At 46.6% G+C, this 21,166-nt stretch overlaps 1 protein-coding gene across 1 annotated transcript in view; it reads left to right on the forward strand.

Annotated features, from left to right (window-relative positions):
- The window catches only part of LOC308149255 (semaphorin-4B-like), a 58,732-nt gene that overhangs the window by 29,801 nt on the left and 7,765 nt on the right, over positions 1 to 21,166 (forward strand). The window contains exons 3-12 of the mRNA XM_080520939.1: positions 8,252 to 8,412; positions 9,241 to 9,303; positions 9,891 to 9,989; positions 12,131 to 12,242; positions 12,640 to 12,756; positions 13,941 to 14,098; positions 18,204 to 18,385; positions 18,934 to 19,084; positions 20,405 to 20,615; positions 20,726 to 20,841. Coding sequence (XP_080377065.1) covers positions 8,252 to 8,412; positions 9,241 to 9,303; positions 9,891 to 9,989; positions 12,131 to 12,242; positions 12,640 to 12,756; positions 13,941 to 14,098; positions 18,204 to 18,385; positions 18,934 to 19,084; positions 20,405 to 20,615; positions 20,726 to 20,841 — 1,370 coding nt within the window. The remainder of the gene's footprint in view (positions 1 to 8,251; positions 8,413 to 9,240; positions 9,304 to 9,890; positions 9,990 to 12,130; positions 12,243 to 12,639; positions 12,757 to 13,940; positions 14,099 to 18,203; positions 18,386 to 18,933; positions 19,085 to 20,404; positions 20,616 to 20,725; positions 20,842 to 21,166) is intronic.

A 21,166-nucleotide genomic window follows, 5' to 3' on the forward strand; every position in this document is an offset into this window, starting at 1 on the left:
ATTTATGTCTGCCCACGAAAAAAGAAAAGACATTTTGCTTTGGATTTTCTTTCACAATAAAAGCTTTATGAATCTGAAATGAAGTTGAACTACAAGTCAGACTGTGTGATGATCATGACATGAAGCAAAGTGTGTGCTGACCTGCTCCAAGACACAAAATACACAAAGAGATGTGTTTAAGCTTCGTTATAAGAATGAATGTACCAGTGATATAGTCAAGATGCAGTACCATCCAGCTCTATCAGCTTTTTAAAATGCATAACCAGTGAAATTCAGTAAAAGGACATGTAATAAAATACAACAAGCATCTGATGAGGAACTACCTTTCTACCATTAAAAGTGCTGAAGCTCAGAACAAAACACTTTTGGTGTTTGCTCTTTAGGTCTTGAGCTTTATGAGCTGCTTGCTCATTGTTCCATCAACACACACTTATTTTCTTTATATTACCATCACTACATTCTGGTTAGCTTCACTAAGACTATCTGTTGTCCGATGGTCGGTGATGTTGGTAATCCTACAAAGTGTATTGATTGATCTTTGGCACCAAAAAGTCTTTCATTCCATTTTTTGAAGATCGCAAGCTTCAGCTATGATGCTATAATTGCATCGAAGCTGTATTAATGCCATTCACCTCGTCGGCATTCAGGATGTTTGTGCCCAATAGAATCCCCTCCTCAGATGCTCCTCAGAACCAGGTTTTCAGTAAAAAATTATGTAATCGCTCAGGATTTATCTTCCCTGGAATACTGTGTTGGCAGCGTTGTAGTCCGTTAACACAGTGCCACTATCACCCCATCACTCACTCTCTCTCTCGCTCTCTCTCTCTCCCTCTCTCTCTTTCTCTCTCTCGCATGCTCTCTCTCTCTCTCTCTCTCTCTCTTTCTGTGTCTCTCTCTCGCATGCTCTCTCTCTCTCTCTCTTTCTCTCTGTGTCTCTCTCTCTCTCTCTCTCTTTCTCTCTGTGTCTCTCTGTGTCTCTCTCTCTCTCTCTCTCTCTCTCTCTCTCTCTCTCTCTCTCTCTCTGCTGAACTGTAAACACAGCAGGAGCTGCTTTCATTGGCCTCAGTGTGAACCTGTTCACTGGTAAGACATGGACATCTTGAAGTTAGTGTTATTGACACACACACACACACACACACACACACACACACACACACACACACACACACACACACACACACACACACACACACACACACACACACACACACACACACACACACACACACACACACACACACACACACACACACACACACACACACACACACACACACACACACACACACAGAGTGCAGGCTTTATGTGCTGTTGTGAATCATGGGTGAGGAAGTCGTACCGACCATCTCTGGGCTTCAGTGTTTGAATAACGGAGCGTCTCTCCGTCTGGCAGCGGTGGATTGTCTCAGCTCTCAGCGGCGATCGCCCGCTGCACTCCATCACGGTGGCGTGCAGAGTGCTGGGTGGGTGCGTGCCAATCCACAGTGCATCGGGATGACACCTAACAGCCTTTAATTACAGAGCCGATGCATCGCGTCTCCGTCTGCCTCTCCGGCTCTGCTTTCAGAAGTAACCTGTGTTTCACGCACTGACCTCATTCTTCTTCTTGTGTGTTTGACGTGTGATGTCGGCATCGTTTCAGGGCTTTTAGACTTGTGCACATTTCCACCCACGTAATTTTGATCGTCCTGTGGGTTTTCTCCTGTTGTCCTGGTCGAGTTTCTGCACCTGTAATAGTTTGGCACCGTTAACGGCGTCTTGACGTGTAACCCCGAGATTTAGCAAACACTGTCCAGCTTTGGTTTCTATCTGCGCCGTCCAGCCATCTCTCAGTACGACATGTACGCACACATTCAAATGTGACAGAGAGGGAGAGAGAGAGGGAGATGTCATTCAAGACTGCAGCACAGCCGTGGTCACAGACGGCACAAGGCATGTGGGGCTGGTGGCCTGGTGGACTGGTGGCCTGGTGGCCTGGCTGCATGATGCTGGAAGTGAGTCAGGGCTGCCGGCTTCTCCTGCAGCAGCAGAGTCACTATACATGAAGCCAAGCATTAAGAAGTGTCTGAATCTCGAAAGAATGGTGCAGTGTGGGTCTTTCAGTGAAACCGAATCCACAGGTGTGGCTGGTGACTTTTCCCACTTGTACCAACTTGGCCGGCGTCCCACGGCAATCTGGGTTGCTTACGCTCACCAGCTATAAAACAACCCTGCCTTCGCCTCGACATCAGGAGGAGCGTTGCCTTGACGACCTTGATGACCTTGACGATGTGACTTCTCTTGGCTCCTGCCGGCTCCGGCGCTGCCGTCAAGTCCATTGTCAGATCATGTCAGACGGAGAGCTTTGAAGCGGCGCACTGTTGTGGAGCTTTGGATGGCAGAGGGCAGAGATAGTGGGAGTCTCTTTTTCTTTTTTTCACCTTTTTTTGAGAACAAATTTGTGTCTTGCATGCCAGATAAGCCCACTGTGAGATTAATATCAGCTGCTCTGCCCTCTCCTCTCCTCTCCTCTCTCCTCTCTCCTCTCTCCTCTCCTCTCTCCTCTCTCCTCTCCTCTCCTCTACTCTCCTGTCCCCTTCCTCTCCTCTCCTCTCTCAGCCTGGTTGCGAGTGCACCCCTGTTTGTCCCCGTTGCCCCCTCGTCTTGTGACTTGGCTCAGGCTCGGCAGTAGTAAATCTGGGCCATGTTTACACTGGGAGCTTTTAGGAGCGTATACCTACCAAGCAGCCACTCAGTCACCCGCCCCTTGATGTACCATTAAACCTTGAGGATAAAGAAAAAAGGGGGGGGGGGGGTCGATCCTGCTCTTTTTCCCTCTGAAATATGACGCTTGCCAAGGTGCTGGCATGAATTGTATTTCGCAGCGACGGTGTGTCTGCACCCAGCGATGATGTTTTTGGTTCCCTCAGTGGCGAGGGGGTGCACGGTGAGCACCGTCTGATGTGACCGCAGGGAATCGGAGGCATGCAGATGTGAGCTGGTGTCACTGTGCTACAACTGTTTTCATCACACATTCTTAAAGTCCTAGTGAAATGTAAAACACTACTTTGCAAAAAACGATAGTTGGGGTTCTACTTCTAAGGTTCCTCCGACTCTGCCCCACCACTGTTGTCGCAAAACAAAGTTATTTGAATTTTGAATCTCCAGCCGAGGAAGTCGGGGGAATCCTTCTTCGTGGGCGTGACGTCAAGAGTTGTGCAGATCTCGGTCTGTTGTGTTTACATCGGCTTGTTTCCCTCTTCAATATCCAAGTTTTTACAGTGTTTTGAAGTTGTAGTCGCTAGCTCGCACGGCTAGCGGCTAGCAGGAGCGGCTAGTCGCTAGTTCGGGCGGCTAGTAGATGATCAAGTAATACCTGGACTCATCTTCGGTGACTCCGCAGTGGGAAAAGCGCTTCAACATGATCCAGGAAGCCGGTCGTTCTGCCAAAAGTCAGGATGCCTCAAAGCCTCAAAGGTGAAAACTGGCGGCTGCTGAGGCGAGGAGACGAGGACGAATGGAGGACGAAGCGTCTTCTTCCTCAAACATGTTCCAGACGGGGTCACCGATGGCAGAACGACCCTTCTGGGTCTTCTTCATCAATCACTGGGTTTGAAGTGATGATGATGATGAAATATGGTTAAATTCAGCCTCTTCGTGGTCAAAACTCTGATCCTCCATAATGTAAACACAACTTGGGCGTGTGCACAACCAGTGACATCACTCTATTATTGTCAGAAGCTCCGCCCAGCAGAGGAAATACCAACGTTTATCGGCTATTTTCTCGCAGATTGCCGTGTTTTAACATTTTACCCTTGAGCCAGTTAGCATAAAAATGTCTCTAGAAGCGACAGTCAGAGTGTTTTGGAGGTCGAATTTTCATTTCACTAGGACTTGAAGAGCTGAAAACAAGGGAGATTTTTATTAAAACCGTCATTTCTGCTCCCATTTTGTGTTCATCTCAAGATCCTGTAATAGATTAATATCTTTTGCAGTTATTCAGCTCTTTATTGATCCCGTTTTGGATCCTTGTGGTAAATACGAGCCAGCATGCAGCAGTAGTTTGTTTCAGGTCAGGCAAACATGGCAAAAGGCAAATCTCTGGAGGGTTCTGGGAGAAACTTGATCTGCAGAACTAGTTGAAAGGAAGTAGCTGCTAAAAAGGCAACAACTTCTGTGAAATGTTGCCGACATGACGAGAACGCCTGGATTCATTTAAATGTTATGGATGTTTAAAAAAAAGAAATGCTCTGAGTGTTTCTGTTCATTTTTCCAAGTTGTTTTTTTTTTTTTTTTTTAAAGCAGAGTATCTGGCAGTTGTTCAATATTACTTTTGCTTTTCTTGCTACTGAGAAGTTCATGTTGCAGAAAAGAAAAAAAAGGGGCAAAGTTTAATTTTCTGCTTCCTCTCTTAATCTTCTAGAAATAAGTGGTTGACAAGTAATTTCAGGGCTGACATGATGAGACTGAAAGTGTTAATGATTTGCAGGCGGACATTTAAGCAGTTGAATTGGCGTATTGCTCATCAGAACATCCAAATACGTGTTGCGTGGCTCCATCAGTAATCAGACCATATTTGATACTGTTCATGTGATTAAAACTTCCAACAACAAATGAGTAATGCATGAAAAAATGAGACAAGTTGATCTCCTTTGTAATTCAAGAAGCTTGTAGCTGCTTGCCATGAATTCACAGACGTAGTCTCACTGTCACTCTAAAGCAAACACTTCTGTGATCACAAAGCATTTGCTCACCAAAATCCTTTGTGATGTGATTTTTTTTAATGAACATCTTCAACCACACCGATTAGCAAAGAGAGAATACATTGAATATTCAGCCAAAATTGAATTTCATGAATTCATGTAATTAATTGCTTTGGGGTTCTGGTGTATCAATGGAGGCGAGACGTTTGGTTTGGCAATGCAGGCTCGGTTATTCCAGCTGTAAACTCTCCTCAAATGATGCATGTTCCGAGCTGTGGCTCTGCCTCCTGCACAGCCGTGGAGAATCCAGGCGAAAGCTCTCCGATTGGCTCCAAGACTGAAATTCAAAGGACCTGCGGCGCTAACTAATTCCGCCTGTTAACATGGGCAGTAAAGTGGCCATATTGATGGTAGGTGTGATGTGGTGACCAACGGCGGGAGGGCGAGGGCCCGGCCGGGTGACAGCCAGCTGATTAAACAGGGGGGGTGATGAATGGAGCCGGAGCCTGGCTGTGAAAAAGGCTCGCAGTCACTGCCGTTGTCCGTGGATCCGCTGCACTCTGCTCCAAGCATGTCAAAACACCCAAGTGATGCGCCGCGTCGGAGAGGGCAAAAGAGAAAAGAAGAAGAAAAAAAATCCCCCAGAAGAACCAGAACGCCTTGGATTTCAGTTAGGAATGCTCGCTGCTTGACACAGCTCTGACGTTTATTACGGTTTGACCTTCTGCTCTTATCAAAAATCCATCTCGGCGCACTTGGAAAATAACATGGTCTCTCTCCTCCACCCCTCCTCCTCCTCCTCCCTCCTTCCTGCATGTTCCTTCATAGGTCAACGTCTCAATCCAATCTTCCCCGTTACCACAACTCCCACTCAGTAGCCCGACCTCAGACCCACCCTCCCGCTAAGTGGCCTCGGCCCGCAGGAGGAGCACTTCAGGAGTTTGCTCTCTCGGCTCGTTATTCCATTGTCTGCCGTCGACATTGTCACTGTGATTTATGTCACGGGGATTTAATATGCTGAGCAGAGGCTGTTTCTGCTTGGAGTGACTGTCCAACACTCTGGGGAGTCGTGACAATCCAGCTATGATCTGTGGCTCTGTGGGGAGGAGCCATGACAACTGCACTGTCCCCATCTCTGTGAGCATTTAGGGGCATTTTAACTCCTCAAATGTTCCTATAAATAAACCCATTATAGCCTTCCCCATCACAGGAAAGTGTGTTTTTTTTCCTTTCCAGAAGAACCAGTGGATGACGGGACGTTTTTTGGTGTTTTTCTTCTTGGTTCTATACCTTCCCCTGGTTTTTTTTAATGAAGAGCCCCTCTCTTTATTGACTCCAGATGTCACGACGTTTTAAACAGAATGGAGGCTGTTGATCTGGAGGAGGCCCAAGGTTTGATTTTGGACTCGATGGGGCTCGTGCAGCTGGCTTTCGCTCCCGTTAGGGGAGGACCATCATCTGCCAAAGTGCCTTGAGTGTTAGATGAACCATTTGTTTGTGAGCATATTGAAAAGTTTAAGTCGTGGTCTATAAACATTTATTGCAGTTCGCTTGGCGCTGTTTGCGTTATGATCCGGTGCACCACCTGCAGTGCTGAAAATAAACGTACCACTTGGTGCATCTTTCTTCTTGACCGTCCGAAGCGTCTGACCAGCTTCCCTGATTCTACCGGGGGAGGCTGTAAACTGGTCGACTGCAGCAAATATTAGCGTTTACGCCCCCGGAATGGAGCAGGGAAATGGAGTACGTGACCCCTCTGTTTTGTCTTTGGAGAAACATGGAGTGTGTGTGTTTTTTTAAAAATATGTTTGGAATGGCAGGCAAGAGATAAACATTTACAAAGATAGTCAAAATCTGCAAGGAATGTCGAGATACAATATCCAAGTTCTCTTGGCGCACTTTGTACTGATCTGTTGTATATGAAGTGATAACGTCGACCCAATATGATAAAAATGGGGCCCAGTATGGCCTTTTACTTGAAAAACTGAAGGTCGTGATTAAGTCATTATCAAGCGCTGCCTGCCTGCAGCACTGGCTTTTTCAGCCGTGACTCTCTGCTTTGGTTTGAAGCAGTGAAAGAATTTAGTCGTTTGCTTTACTTCTCTTGATCTTTGTCATCATGAATGCCAAAAAGATGGAGTGTTTTCCAATGCTGCGTGCATTTGTGTGTGTAAACCACCATCCTTTTATTGAACGATTCTGTCGATCGTCACTTCTTGTTTTATTTCATTTTGACATCTTCAGGTACATTTAATGGCTCATATATGGATGTTAAATCTGGACGGGTGGCGTTCTGTCCACAGTTGATTTCAAAGCACATCGAGTCCTATTGAAAACTGCTAATGAGTCATCATAATGCCTCAATAGCACCCGAACAACCAGGACTTTCACAGGCTCAAGTCACCAGTGTCACACAGTTTGATATATACAAACTTCCAGGTGTTGAACGTTGGAGTTATCTTCAGGAATTGTAGATCTTCTTTTGTCACTTCCACATCTATAAATGCAAAACAAATCCAGGTGTCCTTTCCATAGGAGTTGAACTGGGGAACTTGCATTCAATTATGATTTATCACACATTAAGTCAAAAGTGAGCAGTTGACAGATCGCAGACTTAAAAACTGACTGAAGCGTCGAGCCACTGCTTCTGCAGGCACTATGAACAATCCAGAGTTGTTTGTGATGTGAAGAGGAATTCTATTGAAGGAGCAGTGTCGGCATAAGATCTATGCTGGATCACAAGAGCCATTCGAAGCTGTGGAAAAGAAGTGTCATTGGGGAGGGGGTTACTCTTTCTGACTTTTGACCGCCGCCAAAGAGATCTATTTGATGAGCGAGCAGAATGAAGGAGGTGAGCATTGAGGAGGGGAGGCTTTAACGCTGCTGCCAGTCCCGAGTGCAGAGAGGGAAGCGGCCAGCACAGGGGAGTGTGGACGTGGACGTGGCTCGTTGGCGTATGCGCGACGTGTTCCGGTGGCGCTAACGGTAGCCGCCGGCCGCCGCTGCGCCGGAGCGATAAACGGAGACGGCGGTCGCCTCCAGGAGTGACGGTTAGAGGAATGACAACGAGCTCCGTCGGAGTTTTCCGCGCCGTGCGAATCAGTTTGACAGAGGCTCGCAACTTTGTCGTCGGATGTACTGTGATGTCTTTCTGCTTGTTCTCTCTTCCTGCTTGATTTGCGTTTTTCTTTTCTTTCTGTGAGGCCGCGGGGCGTCCTTATAGAACCGCAGCAGAGCTGAACATACCGAACGAGGTTCTGATGGGCTGAAGGGTTCCTCGTGTTTCTCTGAAGTCTCTGCTGGTGGACGTTTGGACGGTTGAGGTCACTCTCTGGTCACTTGTGGTTGTCATTTGAGATTCTAGCTTTGACCAGCTGTGTGCAATCACTCCATTAAAAAAAACACTTTTTCCTCCTTAAGAGGAGAAAAACCTGCAGGTTTCTGTGTCGTCTTGTACTTTGAGCGTCAGGACACGTCCTGTACCCGTCTGTCCAGTTCTGTCCTGTCCCGCTATGCGCTCATAATAATCAGCTGCATTTTGTTTTTCCTCCTACGTTTTCTCCTCCCAGATGCAAAGGAGAGATCAGCCAAGAGATTCTCAGCCAACGGGGTCTTCAATTACACGTCTCTGCTGCTCAGCCAGGAGGACGACATGCTCTACGTCGGAGCCCGGGAGGCTCTGTTTGCTCTCAGCCTCTCCGACATCAGCAAGACCAAACTGCAGAAGAATGTGAGTGAGGCCAAAGGGTCAGAGGTCGCAGCACCACGCTCATGGTTCGCTTTAAATACTAGTACTGATGCTTGGCCAGAAAAATAACTCTCAATTCAATGCAAGAAACGGTCTTGAAGAGAAACTTGTTTCAGTTTTAAACTGTTCTGAAGCATGAAACCGTAACTCCAGTTCTGCTGTGATCTTTAGCTCTTTATCTGAAGTTTATCCAGTAAACTTCTTGACATAAGAATTAACAAAAAAAAAAAAAAAAACTGGTTAGATGAGTAATAACCATTTCCCAAATGTTATTTCAACAATGAACTACAGTCATAGAGATGGAATTACTGACAATTCCACAGAAAAGGTGTATCCTCCTCTGCGACCGGCCCTCATGAGACTTTCACACCCAGTTTGAATCAGTCGTTTATTGCAAAACACAGGAAGTTTCTCTGTCATTCTGCTGACTTGATCACAAATTGCACAATCACTCTCCGTCTTCCCTCTGCTGCTACGGCTCTGATGTCAAGTTGTTATCGTCGCGGTGAATAACGAGACGGTTCTAAGAACGTGAGGGGGAGAAAGTACAGATATTTGGGTTCAAAGCAGTAAATAAAAGGTTGTGGGATAAATAAACGCAAGAGTTTAGAAGCAAAGTGTTCACAATATGTTCCTTCTTACTTCTGCAAACGGGCAGTTTGGAAAAGTTCTCGCATGCTTTGCTTAATTAGACCTGCGGGTCGTAATGTCAGAGTGAAATGATTTAAAACCATATTATTGGAAAATGTGAAAATTGTTGGAGACAATGGAAGGCAGAATGGCCACACTGACTTATTTTTCACTCTTCAGCTGACGTGGGGCACTCCGCCTGGAAAGAGGGAAGAGTGCAGCTTCAAAGGGAAGAACCTGGAGGTGAGAGTCAGTGCTTCACGGCGAGGAGGCGAGACGTGTCGGGATGCCGGCGGAGGATCCAAGACCTCCTCTTCCTCTTCCTCTTCCTCTTCCTCTTCCTCTTCCTCTTCCTCTTCCTCTTCCTCTTCCTCTTCCTCTTCCTCTTCCTCGTAGCGAGACAACGGAACAAACGCGAGCTGTGTTGACAAACCTGCCAACCAGTTTCAAATGCATTTACCAAGTGTGCCGGCTCGCTGGGGAATTGCTCTTTTCTTCTTCTCTGCCTGCCTGTTACCTTGTTGTCATGCCAGCTGTTGTATCTCTGGGCGACAAGCCTCAGCAGTCTGTGTACTTGCTCTGTACAACTTTGGTCTGTGTACTACAGAAATCTCATAAGGCAACTGCTTTGTGATGCTGGGAGGTTGTTTTTTTGCTCCGGCACAGGGAAATGTTTCACACCTTCCGTTCGACATTCTTTCAAATGTTTGCTCTGAACATTTTCCTTACGATTATGTTAAAGTGGAGACTCTGGAGAAAATCACTTTGCACACGAGCAGACTTTCTCTGAATTCACCAGCTTGACGTTCTCTCTATTTGTTCCCATTTAGACTGATTGCTTCAATTACATCAAGATTCTTCTGCGGCTGAACAGCACTCACCTTTATGTGTGTGGCACCTTTGCCTTCAGTCCCGTCTGCGCCTACATCGTAAGTACTGACCTTTCAGTCCATACACTGTTCTCCTCTGATTATTACAAAGTCTTTTCATTTCTTCCTGCACTTTGCGCTGGAATCAGGCTGAATTCTGATCTTTTTTTTTTTTTTTTTTGGAGGCTCAGGCTCCTTTTATCCAGCGTGTCAGTATAGGATCTGCGGTTATCCAAGCGTAACCAAATCCTGCTGAGGCACTTTCGCCAGACAAGTCAACGGGGGGGATCCACGAGCTGTGTGGTTTCCAGAGAGGAAAATAGTAGATCTGTTTATCTAGCAGAGGAGCGACAGTAACCGGGAGCGGGATGACATTGATTTGGGTGATAGTGGGGCGCTCTTGAAGCGGGGCGTTCAACTCCAGCCTTTGACGTCAGAGCAGAAGGAAAACACGAGGAATCTCAGGCCTGAGCATGACTTGGCAGGACGTTCGGTCCCCGAACCAGGATTCCTAAGAAGTCTGAGCCCTTTTGGACCGGGTGAACACTCGTTCATCGTGATTATGAGTGCGTCTCCATGTGTGTGCGTCTGAGGAGTCCGAGCAACCACACGCTCTCAGAGATGCACAACATTAACATCGACGGACGTTTTATTTTTATGGCGCTTCTCATAACAGTCGGGGAAGTCTTTATGGCCGGCAAGACAGGACACCGAGGCCAAGAAGACACACTAAACACTCAAAGTGACAGATGTGAATCCAAACAAGCTCCCTGTAAAGCAACATCTTTAAACTGAAGACGCATGGGAAGATTCTCCATCACCGAAAGCACTCCATACTGCCCTGTTTGATTTGATTACTGGCGAATGGAGCAAGTTATTGCTGTTGCTCCAGATTGCCTGCATGCATTTATCATGCCCGTCTTAAAACAGACCTCGGATTCCCATGTTTGCATTAAATGACTCTCTTATGGCCGCGGTTATTCTTCCTGTCAATACTGGCTGCAGAGGAGAGGAGCACAGCCGCACATGCTCCTTCTGTGTGGAAATGTCTTTTTCAACAGCTGATGTCAAGGTTTCTTTACTCAAGTAATTCGTTTTTAATATCAGCTCCCGCTTTAATTAAAAAAAAAAAAAAAAAAAAAGCTGCAAACCCGGAGTGAAAGCTTCGATCACACCGAAGGCCACAAACGTTTCACCTCCTCTCCCAGAGCAACTTAACAATAAATGAGAATTGCACCAAGTAATTTAACATAAAGATGTTCATAATTGGCTGTTAAATAATCTTATTCAGGCGATACGCATGCGTTTATTTAACTTTCACCCATAGAAGAGGCCTGCAGGCCAGCAGTTGTCTTCCAACAGAGGATCTAACTTATTGTGGTCGAACACACATTGTTAAAACATCGTTTTAAATTGGAACTACTTTTTGTATCGTATATATCATCTTTGCTTTAAATGATAATACTTTGCCACCAGTATGCAGTTGGGTTTAGTATTTTTTTTAAAGTAGATGGATCATTACTCAATGTTGGTTTCATTAAAGATCTAATACGACTCATTATACATGAAAAAAGTTGAAGTTGAACATATCACTGAGAAATCCTGCCGTATTGATATGATGTGGTTTAAACTCCAGAGTTAAAATGTTCAGGTGTATTTTTCTAAGAGACACATTTAATTGAAAGGTGTACATAGTTCTATATAGCACTGTATTAGTAGAACTTTCAATTCAATTGGTCTCTTAGAAGAATACAGCTAAACAGTATATGACACAAACACCAGCAGGTCCGTCCATCAAGACTTTCCTGCTTGTGACACTCAGTTGGCTTTGTTTCTAGATGTAAAGAGGTATGTCACAAAGGGCCAGCCTTCATACATTATTAGTTGGGATTTCTTTTTTTCTTTTGTCAATAACGAAACCCCTGTTCTACCTGATCAACTGGTCTATTGTGTTTAGAGGTACAGTATTGAAATGAACAAACCTTGGAAGTTTCTATTCTTTCACGATAGATACGCAAAGCTCAGCCCAGACGGCAGTGTGTTCGATGTGGTAATCCCCGACATATCAGGTCCCTGTGTTTATTGTCATGGTGAGGATGAGCTTGAGGTCGCTGAGCTCACTCCAGCCTACACATTTACTATAAGTAGAATTTAATTGGGCTGTGCCTGAGGGGACGTTCGCTGTTTGTGTCTTTCTCCAGAACACGTCAACATTTGGGCTGGAGAGAGATGAAGTGGGCGAGGTCGTGATGGAAGACGGGCGCAGTCGCTGCCCTTTCAATCCTGAGTACAAGTCCACCGCCATCATCGTCGGTAGGTCTGAACGCAGCTGCAGCCTTCCCCGTGTTATGAATGGCTTCCTGTTGGAAAAGAGCCTTTCGAAAACAAGTTCGGCTGTTTACTGAAGCGACTTCTCATCTTAGCAGCTCCGTCTTTGATTCAGTAATGAGTTGTGATGTGCCTGCAAATGTTGTGCGTCTGCGTCAGGCTGTCTGATGAATAGCCGGACACCAGCAGACTCTGTTTGTGTTCAACTTCTTTAGCGAGCAATTAGTAAATAATTGAACTGGATATGAGAGGGAGAAATAATTTGTCTAATCCCTCGCTCTCAGACTTTATTGCTCTATGACTGACTTCATCTCCCGCCCGTCCTTTCTTTGTGATTCATTATCTTCAGCACTGCTAAGTTTCATCCTTTACTGTGTTCCAGATGGTGAATTATATACTGGTACAGTTAGTAACTTCCAAGGCAATGAGCCAGTCATTTATAAGAGTTTGGGGCGGGGAACTGCTCTGAAGACGGAAAATTCCCTAAAATGGCTCCAAGGTAAGAATCCATTGCAGTCGGGGTACGGCGTGTCTTCGACACATCTCCCATTATGTAGCGTCCACAGCAGATAAGCTCCGAAGCATACAGATCATTAGCGAGGCACATCCAGACTGAGAGCAGAGACAAGTCCAGTGTGATTGCAGGAGCCCGGTCCTATCAGCTGCTGCACATGCACATCAAAACAGCTTCCGCCGCCCGCCACCGCATTAGCCAGACTGAGCTGCACTTTGTGCACAATTAAGACCTCGCTTGTCTTTTGATCTCGAGGTAATTCATGCAGAGTGCTCCTGATGAGACATCTGAGCACAATTACACAGTGGATCCCATTTCCTGCACCGTTGCAGGATTGTATGACCTGCAGTGGCGTGCGGTGGGGTTTCAGTCAAGGCCGGCATGACCAAATGCCAACAGCAGTGCCAATCTAATCCAGAGAAAGTAAAGAAAAAAAGGAGAAACTAGCATCACCATCAGTTGTAGATTAAATCCATCCTCCTGTAAAATGCTGCACAAAGCCTTTGTTGGTCTGAGTTAGCTTGTCCATTTCTGGTGTCGGTCTTCTTCTACTCACAATTGAAAAAGATCCCTGAAGCAGGTCTGCTATCGTATCATCCATCTTGCTGTTAAATTAGCCGCCATCACTCCAGAATAGCAGATAATAACAGTGCGTCATCATCACCTGCCCATGGCCAATCAGTCAAGCTCATTTCAATGACGACACCCAGACCAGCACTAGAAACTCTGCTGGCCCGAAGGCGGTCCGTCAATAACACATCAAAATCTGATTGGCTGATGATACTGTCACTCAACATTTGAACCCAATAGTAGCGTCCAGCTTCCGTCGGAGGATATCAATGAAGTTACTGCTCCGACCCCAGCAGAGGAAAGGAGCTGTGATGCGTTTAGAGGACATAGGAGATTTGAGCGCCACAAAATATAACCAGTCGTCTTGTGGATAAAGTTGCTGAAGTCACTAATTGATTCCAGACACAGATTTCAGGATCACTTTTTAATAAAGAAGAAAGAAAAGTCATTTTTGACAGTGCTAGCAGTGCTAGCCCTGACTAAACTTACGAGGGGACAAAAGTGATGAAACGGCTGAAATAGAAATTGTCCCCTTGTGAGGACGATAAAGGTGTCGCTCGTCTCTTTAACCGGGCTTTGTTTTTCCCTGCTCTTGACAGATCCGGTCTTCGTGGGCTCCTCTTACATCGAGGAGAGCCAGCCGACAGGCAACCCCGTGGGCGACGACGACAAGATTTATTTCTTCTTCAGCGAGGCGGGGAAAGAATTTGACTTCTTCGACAACACCATCGTGTCCAGGATTGCTCGCGTGTGCAAGGTGAGGCGTTCAGGACGAGGGAGAAGTGATTGCGCAAGATCGTCATGCGAAAGAAAGAGGCACAACAGGGCTCAGGCTTCCTCTCCTTAATCCTCATACAATTACTAAAGCAAGACGTGACCCTCCCGTGTCGAAGCACGCTTGGGAGCATTGAGCCGCGCGTCACGTCTGGATAGGGTGCCATAGAAATATGTCACTGACGTGTTAAAGCCTTTTGAGTAGACAAACATGTTTTCAACGGATTTAGTTTTTCCTTTGCCTGAATCATCACCTCCTCCTCCTCCTCCTCCTCCTCCTCCTCCTCCTCCCTCCCCTTCCTCTGCAATGTCAAACCCCCCTCTCTTTCCATCTCCCCCACAATGTCAGCTGCACTCGTCCATCCCGCCAGCTTCTTGCCTTTCTCCACCGGCCCTTTGAGCTTTGCAGGCATTATTAGTATTCAAGGATGCTTCGCAGCAATATGAAATGCTCTCCCCTCTACTATATGGCCTGTTCCTCGCCTCAGGCGGCGCATGCAGACCGTGGCGACTGCAGAATTCACCGTCTGTGTCGTCGTGGAGTCCGGCCCGTTCGGTCACGGTTTTGTCTTCATCACCTGTGTGCAGATCAATTAAAAGTCTTAAGAGGCTGCGCCCGATACATGCGCTGAGCACCCCCCCCCCCCCCCCCCCCCCCCCCCCCGAACTGATGCCTCTTGTTCACGGAGGCGGTAATGTGAGTAATCGCGGGGACAGCATGTAATCTTAAGTGACAGCTTAATGACCTGGTCCTGCGAGGCTCTGGCGTTTGGAGCCGCGACACCTCTCCCAGTCAGCAGAGCAGCTCCCCGGTTCTATATATGGAAATCCATTGACAGAAAGGCCCCCGGACTGTGGCGGCTGGCTGCAGATAAACGGCGCAATAGAAACGGTAGAACGGCTTCCTCGGCTCTGTGTAGCGCCGCTGTTCGCCCGCAATGCAGCCGCTCCCTATTTCTCGCCGGCGTCTTTTCAGACGCTCCACCGTGACAATGCGGGAGTGCTGCATGTGGCTCATTGTCCGCGCTGCTCTGCAAAAAGCTTTCACAACATTCACAAATCACAATGACCCGTTGGAACGCGGCTTCGTCCAGTTTCTATTAACAGAAATGCTTCTGTGACATGCGATTGTCTGCACATTATTGTCTCGTAAATGTCATTCTCCTCCGGCTTTCAGTCTGCTTTGTAACTAATAGTGTTATCAGGTTTTATAATCACATTTATTACATTCACAGTTTGAACCTGTATTAAATGTGCAGTATAATTAATTTAAACTTGTTTGATAGATTCACCTTCCTCTGGTAAGCTCTTGTTAATGATTTCATAAAGTTAGTTTGACTGCAGCTCGTCGAATGAAATGTGATTAAACGTCTCGCGTTTGGCTCCTTTTAACTTCAGACGAGGTTCAGCTGATTGGAGGTGGAACTTCAGGAAGAAAGGCCAGAGCGCCAAGCCTATGTGGCTCATCTCGTGTGATTACATGCTTTACTTTTCTTCTTTTGATAGCGTATCACATCACACGTAAACACACTGTGTTGTCTGTCAGAGCAGAAAGTGCTGAACTCACAAGGTTAGTTAGTAAAAACCGAGGTATGAAGTCTCCTCCCTGCTGGCAGACTCCATATCTTTTTGTCAGCTGACGGACAACACGTCCTCCCTTTTCTTCCTCTTTCGCCAAATCTAAATGTGTTGGGATTTATTTATGATCTGCCTCCCGCTGGGTGAGTAGGTTCATGTCAGCACAGAAAGACGTGAATCCTTGAACACAGTCTGTATCTAACTACTGTTTTTACTTGACTTTGCCAAGGAACTCTGCTTCCGAGTTGTTTTTTTCTCCCCTCTTCCTATCTGCCTCCCCCCTCCTTTCTTCCACTCCCTCTTTCTTTTGTTTATTCAGGTGTGAGCTCTGAGGGACGGTGGAGAACAGGCAGGTTATGAACACTGCAGCGCCAATTTCTTTACCTCGCGTTTGTCTCCTCCTCGGGGCTGATAAACGTGGAGAATTCAAAATGTGATGACAATAAAAAAAAGAAGAAAGAAGAAGAAAAGAAAAAAAAAAAGCGTCTGAGAGGCGATTTAATGCAGCAGGGAGAAGCAGGTGTATCTTTGGAGGGGCGGATGTTGGAGGGGGGAGTGGTCGATGCGATTGGAAGTAGAAGCGGCTCAGTGGAGCGCAGTGGACAGCTGAGAGGGCAGGAATGTGGGCTCCTCATTATGTGGTCGGCCTCCCAACACCACCGCCTTCTAATTGGCTTGCCGGCCCTGCATCCATCCCTCAAGGGCTCCCCTCTGTGTGTGTGTGTGTGTGTGTGTGTGTGTGTGGGTGTGTGGGTGTGTGTGTGTGTGTGCGTGCGTGCGTGCGTGCGACATTTCCCTCCTCGCTCCGCCTCCAGGAGGCCGGGCTGACGGGGTAGTTTGGGGTCTGTGGCGGCAAGACGGTCCCGAGGCGAGGCGAGACCACTTGTTTTGGTTCTTTTCCTCCTCTTCCTCCCGCCGTCGTTCCCTCTGGTGTGTTTCGACTTGCTCGCGTTCGGGAGGAGTTACCTCTGGTGTGTGTTTACAAGCTTTTTGATAATTGCCGGTCCTGGAAAAAGTCGTCTGATAACTGTTTACGTGAAGGTCTTGCGGCGGCCTGAAGGGAGGCTGAAGGCTCCGGCCTCGCGCTGCAGCGAAACCCACCGATCTGTTTTATAAAGCTTCCATTAATCATTATGGTTTGTTTTTGTTTTTCTATTTTACAATATCCTCTCATTTTAAAGACCTTTTATTTTGTTGTATGGGATCTTTTATGTGGAGAGGCTTTCTTTTGGAGTTTCCCTTCTTTAGTTTGTCATTAAAACGTGCTTTGTAGTGCAGTGTAACATGTGCTGCACCGCAGAAAAAGGATTTCAACTCTTGCATGAGAATGTTGGAACTGTGGTTGATTTGTCCAGCTTTTTTCCTTGAAAACAGAATGTGATGTTCGCAGTGAAAAGTAGGATCTTCCTGCACTGATCGGGACCTCAACAGCGCCCTCTAACGCCAGTGACTGCCAGTACAAGCACACAGACGTGTGTTTAGGGTGGCTTTGCACCCTTTATGACCAAACCAGTCATTTTTATGATTTTCCACCAAATTGAATTCACCTAAACCCGCAAAACATGTTTAACCATTTAATTTTAAATACAGTATTAATATGAGCAAGGCTTAGCAGTGACTAATATCAACACATAAATGATGAAATAAAACTACAGCAAACACTCTATACAGGGAGGAGTTATGGAGTCTTATGGACACATGAAGGACATTTTAACCATTTTGTCTTTTCAAAGCATCTTTTTTCCATTTTCCTTTTTTTTTTTTTATCTGCTATGCAAAAAAAATGCATTGATAAACGTTTTGTTTATCAGTGCAAATAAAATGTCACGTAATCCAACGAGATTGATTTGTCTAAACTGTTAAAAGTTAAGAATGGTCTGGGTTCAAGAGAATGACGTTGCATTGTGAGGAGTATAAGCAAACAAGAAAATCTCATGTAAGTTAATTGAAGTCCATGAGACTGCAGCTGATGTATGGGTGTCACATTATTTTACTTTTATTTACATAGTGCTGTGAAAACCGAGGTTCATTTGTCCAAACAAAAACCATAAAAAACAGCACGAGCAACAATCAGACAGTGGTGATGTTTGGTCTCTGACGTCGTGTGGAGTTGTTTTCACACTCTTGTGAAAGGTGACGTGTGAACCAGGTCAAAAGTCACTTTCTGTCTAATTGAGTCGCTGTCGACTTCGCCCTCTGCCCCCCTGGCTTCTGGGGCTCCTGCTCTGTTGTCCAGAGTTGACTCTGAGGCCACGACATCCCCTCTCCACCCTGCAGTCACAACCTCACCAGCTGCAAACACACTTTTGTCACAGCCGAGTCAAGCTGCCAGGGTCTGCTGCCATCACCCCCCACCCCCACCCCCCCTGCTCTCCACCTGCATCGGTGGATCATGCATGGTCATGTGCCCACAGGCTGACAGAGTAGAGTCCGTGTTCTCCAGAGGGCTGCGCACTACCCAATACAACACGGTGCCGCCTGACACACTAACATATGGGATCTCTTCTCAGGGCGACAAGGGGGGTGAGCGGGTGCTGCAGAAGAAGTGGACCACCTTCCTGAAGGCCCAGCTCCTGTGCTCGCTCCCCGACGACGGCTTCCCCTTCAACATCATCCAGGACATGTTTGTGCTGAAGCCCGTAGGAGACAGCTGGGAGAGCACCGTGTTCTACGGCGTCTTCACCTCCCAGTGGTGAGACACCAAACAGTCACACTGTGACCACGCTGCATGTCACCGCTGACGGCGGCATAAATCACAGACATAATGTGATTTATGCCGCCGTCAGCGGTCGACGATCATACACAGTGGGATCTGCGCGGCTCACACGCACCACCTAGAGCCGGCTTGTATTTCCTGTCTGCACCAGGACTTGGCAGGCTGCCGCCTTTCACTTGGCTCCTTTAAATTTAGAGCAGCTGTAAGGAGCTTAAACACTAACAGGAGCTCATGCAACCCCGGCGTCTAATTAATGCATCAACAAAATAAAGGTTTAATATGGAAATTGTGTCGGCGCCCACTCTGCAACTGTTCTCCATTGAGAAGCTGCTGCGTAGCTTTCTTGAATCAAACAACTGCAGAAAGCACGAGTTAAATTTTTTTTTTTTTTTAAAGGTGTAATTTGCTTTCAGGGGTTGTGTTGCTAAAGGTTTCAGATTACCAGCATAAAGTGTAAAAGGTTACAGCGTAGAGTCCCAGGTTGTATTCTAATAGTAAAACCTTGGTCTTTTTTCCACATGCAGGTATAAGGGCGCGTCGGGCAGCTCGGCGGTGTGCGCCTTCACCATGGCCCAGGTGGAGCGAGCCTTCAGCGGCCGCTACCGGGAGGTCAACCGGGAGACGCAGCAGTGGTACACCTTCAACCACCCCGTACCAGAACCTCGGCCCGGCGCGGTGAGCGGCCCAAACACAACCTTTTTCAAGGATTCAAGGGTTTTTTTTATCGTCGCACCGTTGCACGTTTTACATGTCCTGCTGTGAAATGATGTTTGCGAGGCCGGCGCCAGAAATAAATGGTGAACAATGAAGTGGAATAGAAAAGTAACACAAAATAGGTACAATGAAAGATAGGCAAACAATATATATGTAAACTGTGTTTACATAGTTAGCAGACTGCAAATAAATGATACGTTAACAACAAATGAGAAACAATTCAATGAGAAGCAAGGTAACATCTTCTGGTTAAGTCTGTGAATCTTCAATTATCAGTCAAAAGGAAGCAGGTTCAAATAAGAAGTAGACAAGTAACGATTGTTCAAATCTCACAGTGTCGGGGAAAACTTTAGTTCCTTGTCTCCCCAGAACACTTTGCTCTCAGAGTGCTGCCCCCCGGAGGTTCCTGGGTTTTCCAGCAGTAGAATGGAGGCAGAGCTTCTCAGGACTTTCCTGTTTAATAAAGATATATCGAGAGCTGCTTCAGGACCCTGGACCGTTTCCTAGTGAAGCTTTCATGGCCTGTGCTCTGAAAGAAGCACCCAGAAATGACTTGTGTTGTATTTGGTGCTACATAAATAAAGTTGAATTGAATTGAATCATCTGTATTTGATGCAATCTGTAAAATACAGTATACCTTTGAATGTAGACATTCCAACAGAGCATCAAGATGTTTTCATTGCTATTAAGCGGGCTGCTTTATGTGCCATGTTTTTCTGTGATTTTGTAATCAATATCGTCATGCTCGATAAGGGTTGGGGTTTATTTTACACCTGTTGGTTTAAACTATTTATTTGATAGACTGCAGTCACACCTGTCCGTCGCCAGGACGACCGGGTGGTTAAACCAGTACTTGGTGTATCTTGGGTCGTCCTTCAGGCTTGAATATTAGAGATATTCTCCTGGCATAAGCCGCCATGAATAACTCTCCAGACGACAGAAGTCTTGTTCGCTCAAACTTGTGAAGACTTGTTTTTACACCACGCGTGTCTGTCGCAGCAGTTTGTCAGTGTCGTGTTCTCATCCAGCCTGTTGCACGGCACCACAGCTCAACTGAGTCAAACTACACCCCCCCCTGGAAACCTAAAGAGGAGTTCAAGCACTCCAGCATGATATTCTATTTAAAATGGATTATAGCGTCTCAGTGCTCAGTAACACCAGCTATTAAACATTTTCAGATAAATCTGAGGTCACAGTTCCTCACAGGTCGACAAAAGGCCTCGTCTCATTGCGTTTCCAGCTCTTGAATAAGCAGAGATTCATTCTTCACTCTCTCCACAGTGTGTGACCAACCACGCCAGGCAAATGGGTATCCAGTCGTCTTTGCACATGCCAGATAAAGTGCTCAACTTTGTCAAGGACCATTTCCTGATGGACAGCGTGATCCGCAGTGCCCCTCTGCTCCTGAAACGCAGCGTGCGCTACACTCAGATTGCCGTGCACAAGATCCAGGGCATGGAGCGGGCGTACGACGTGCTCTTCATTGGAACAGGTACGGCCTCGTTGTGCAGCAGCCCGGAACCCCCACACCGGGAAAATAACACCGCAGGACCTGTGTGGAAGCAGCATATTTCACCGGCGCTCGTTCGCTGTGTCTTCCAGACGACGGAAAGCTGCATAAGGCCATCAACGCCAACGATAAGATGCACATCATAGAGGAGATGATCCTGTTTCCTGAGCCTCAGCCGGTGCAGCACATCGAACTGGATCCTCAAAGGGTAAGTCCCGACTGTGGGATGGCGCCGTTAACAAATCAGACGGCCAGCAATTAAAAAGCTAGATTGTCGCTGTCCAAACTGGTGTTTCATTCACCTTCAACTTGTACAATTGGAGAGTTGGTACATCTGGAGCTGCGGACTGCCGTCAGAGAGTTTCCTCTCTCCCGAGGCGCTGCTCGTTGTGTTTTCCTGGAAGTTATAGTGCCATCTGAAACTGACTTTATGAACCTCACTGGCTTTTCATCCCAAGCTAAATTTCATTACCTGTTCTCTCTTCATGCCATAATGGCCTCTCCCCGGGCCAAAAGCCGCTAAACTGCAATCT

The sequence above is a fragment of the Blennius ocellaris genome, assembly GCF_963422515.1.
Source record: "Blennius ocellaris genome assembly, chromosome: 1".
Lineage (NCBI taxonomy): Eukaryota > Metazoa > Chordata > Actinopteri > Blenniiformes > Blenniidae > Blennius > Blennius ocellaris.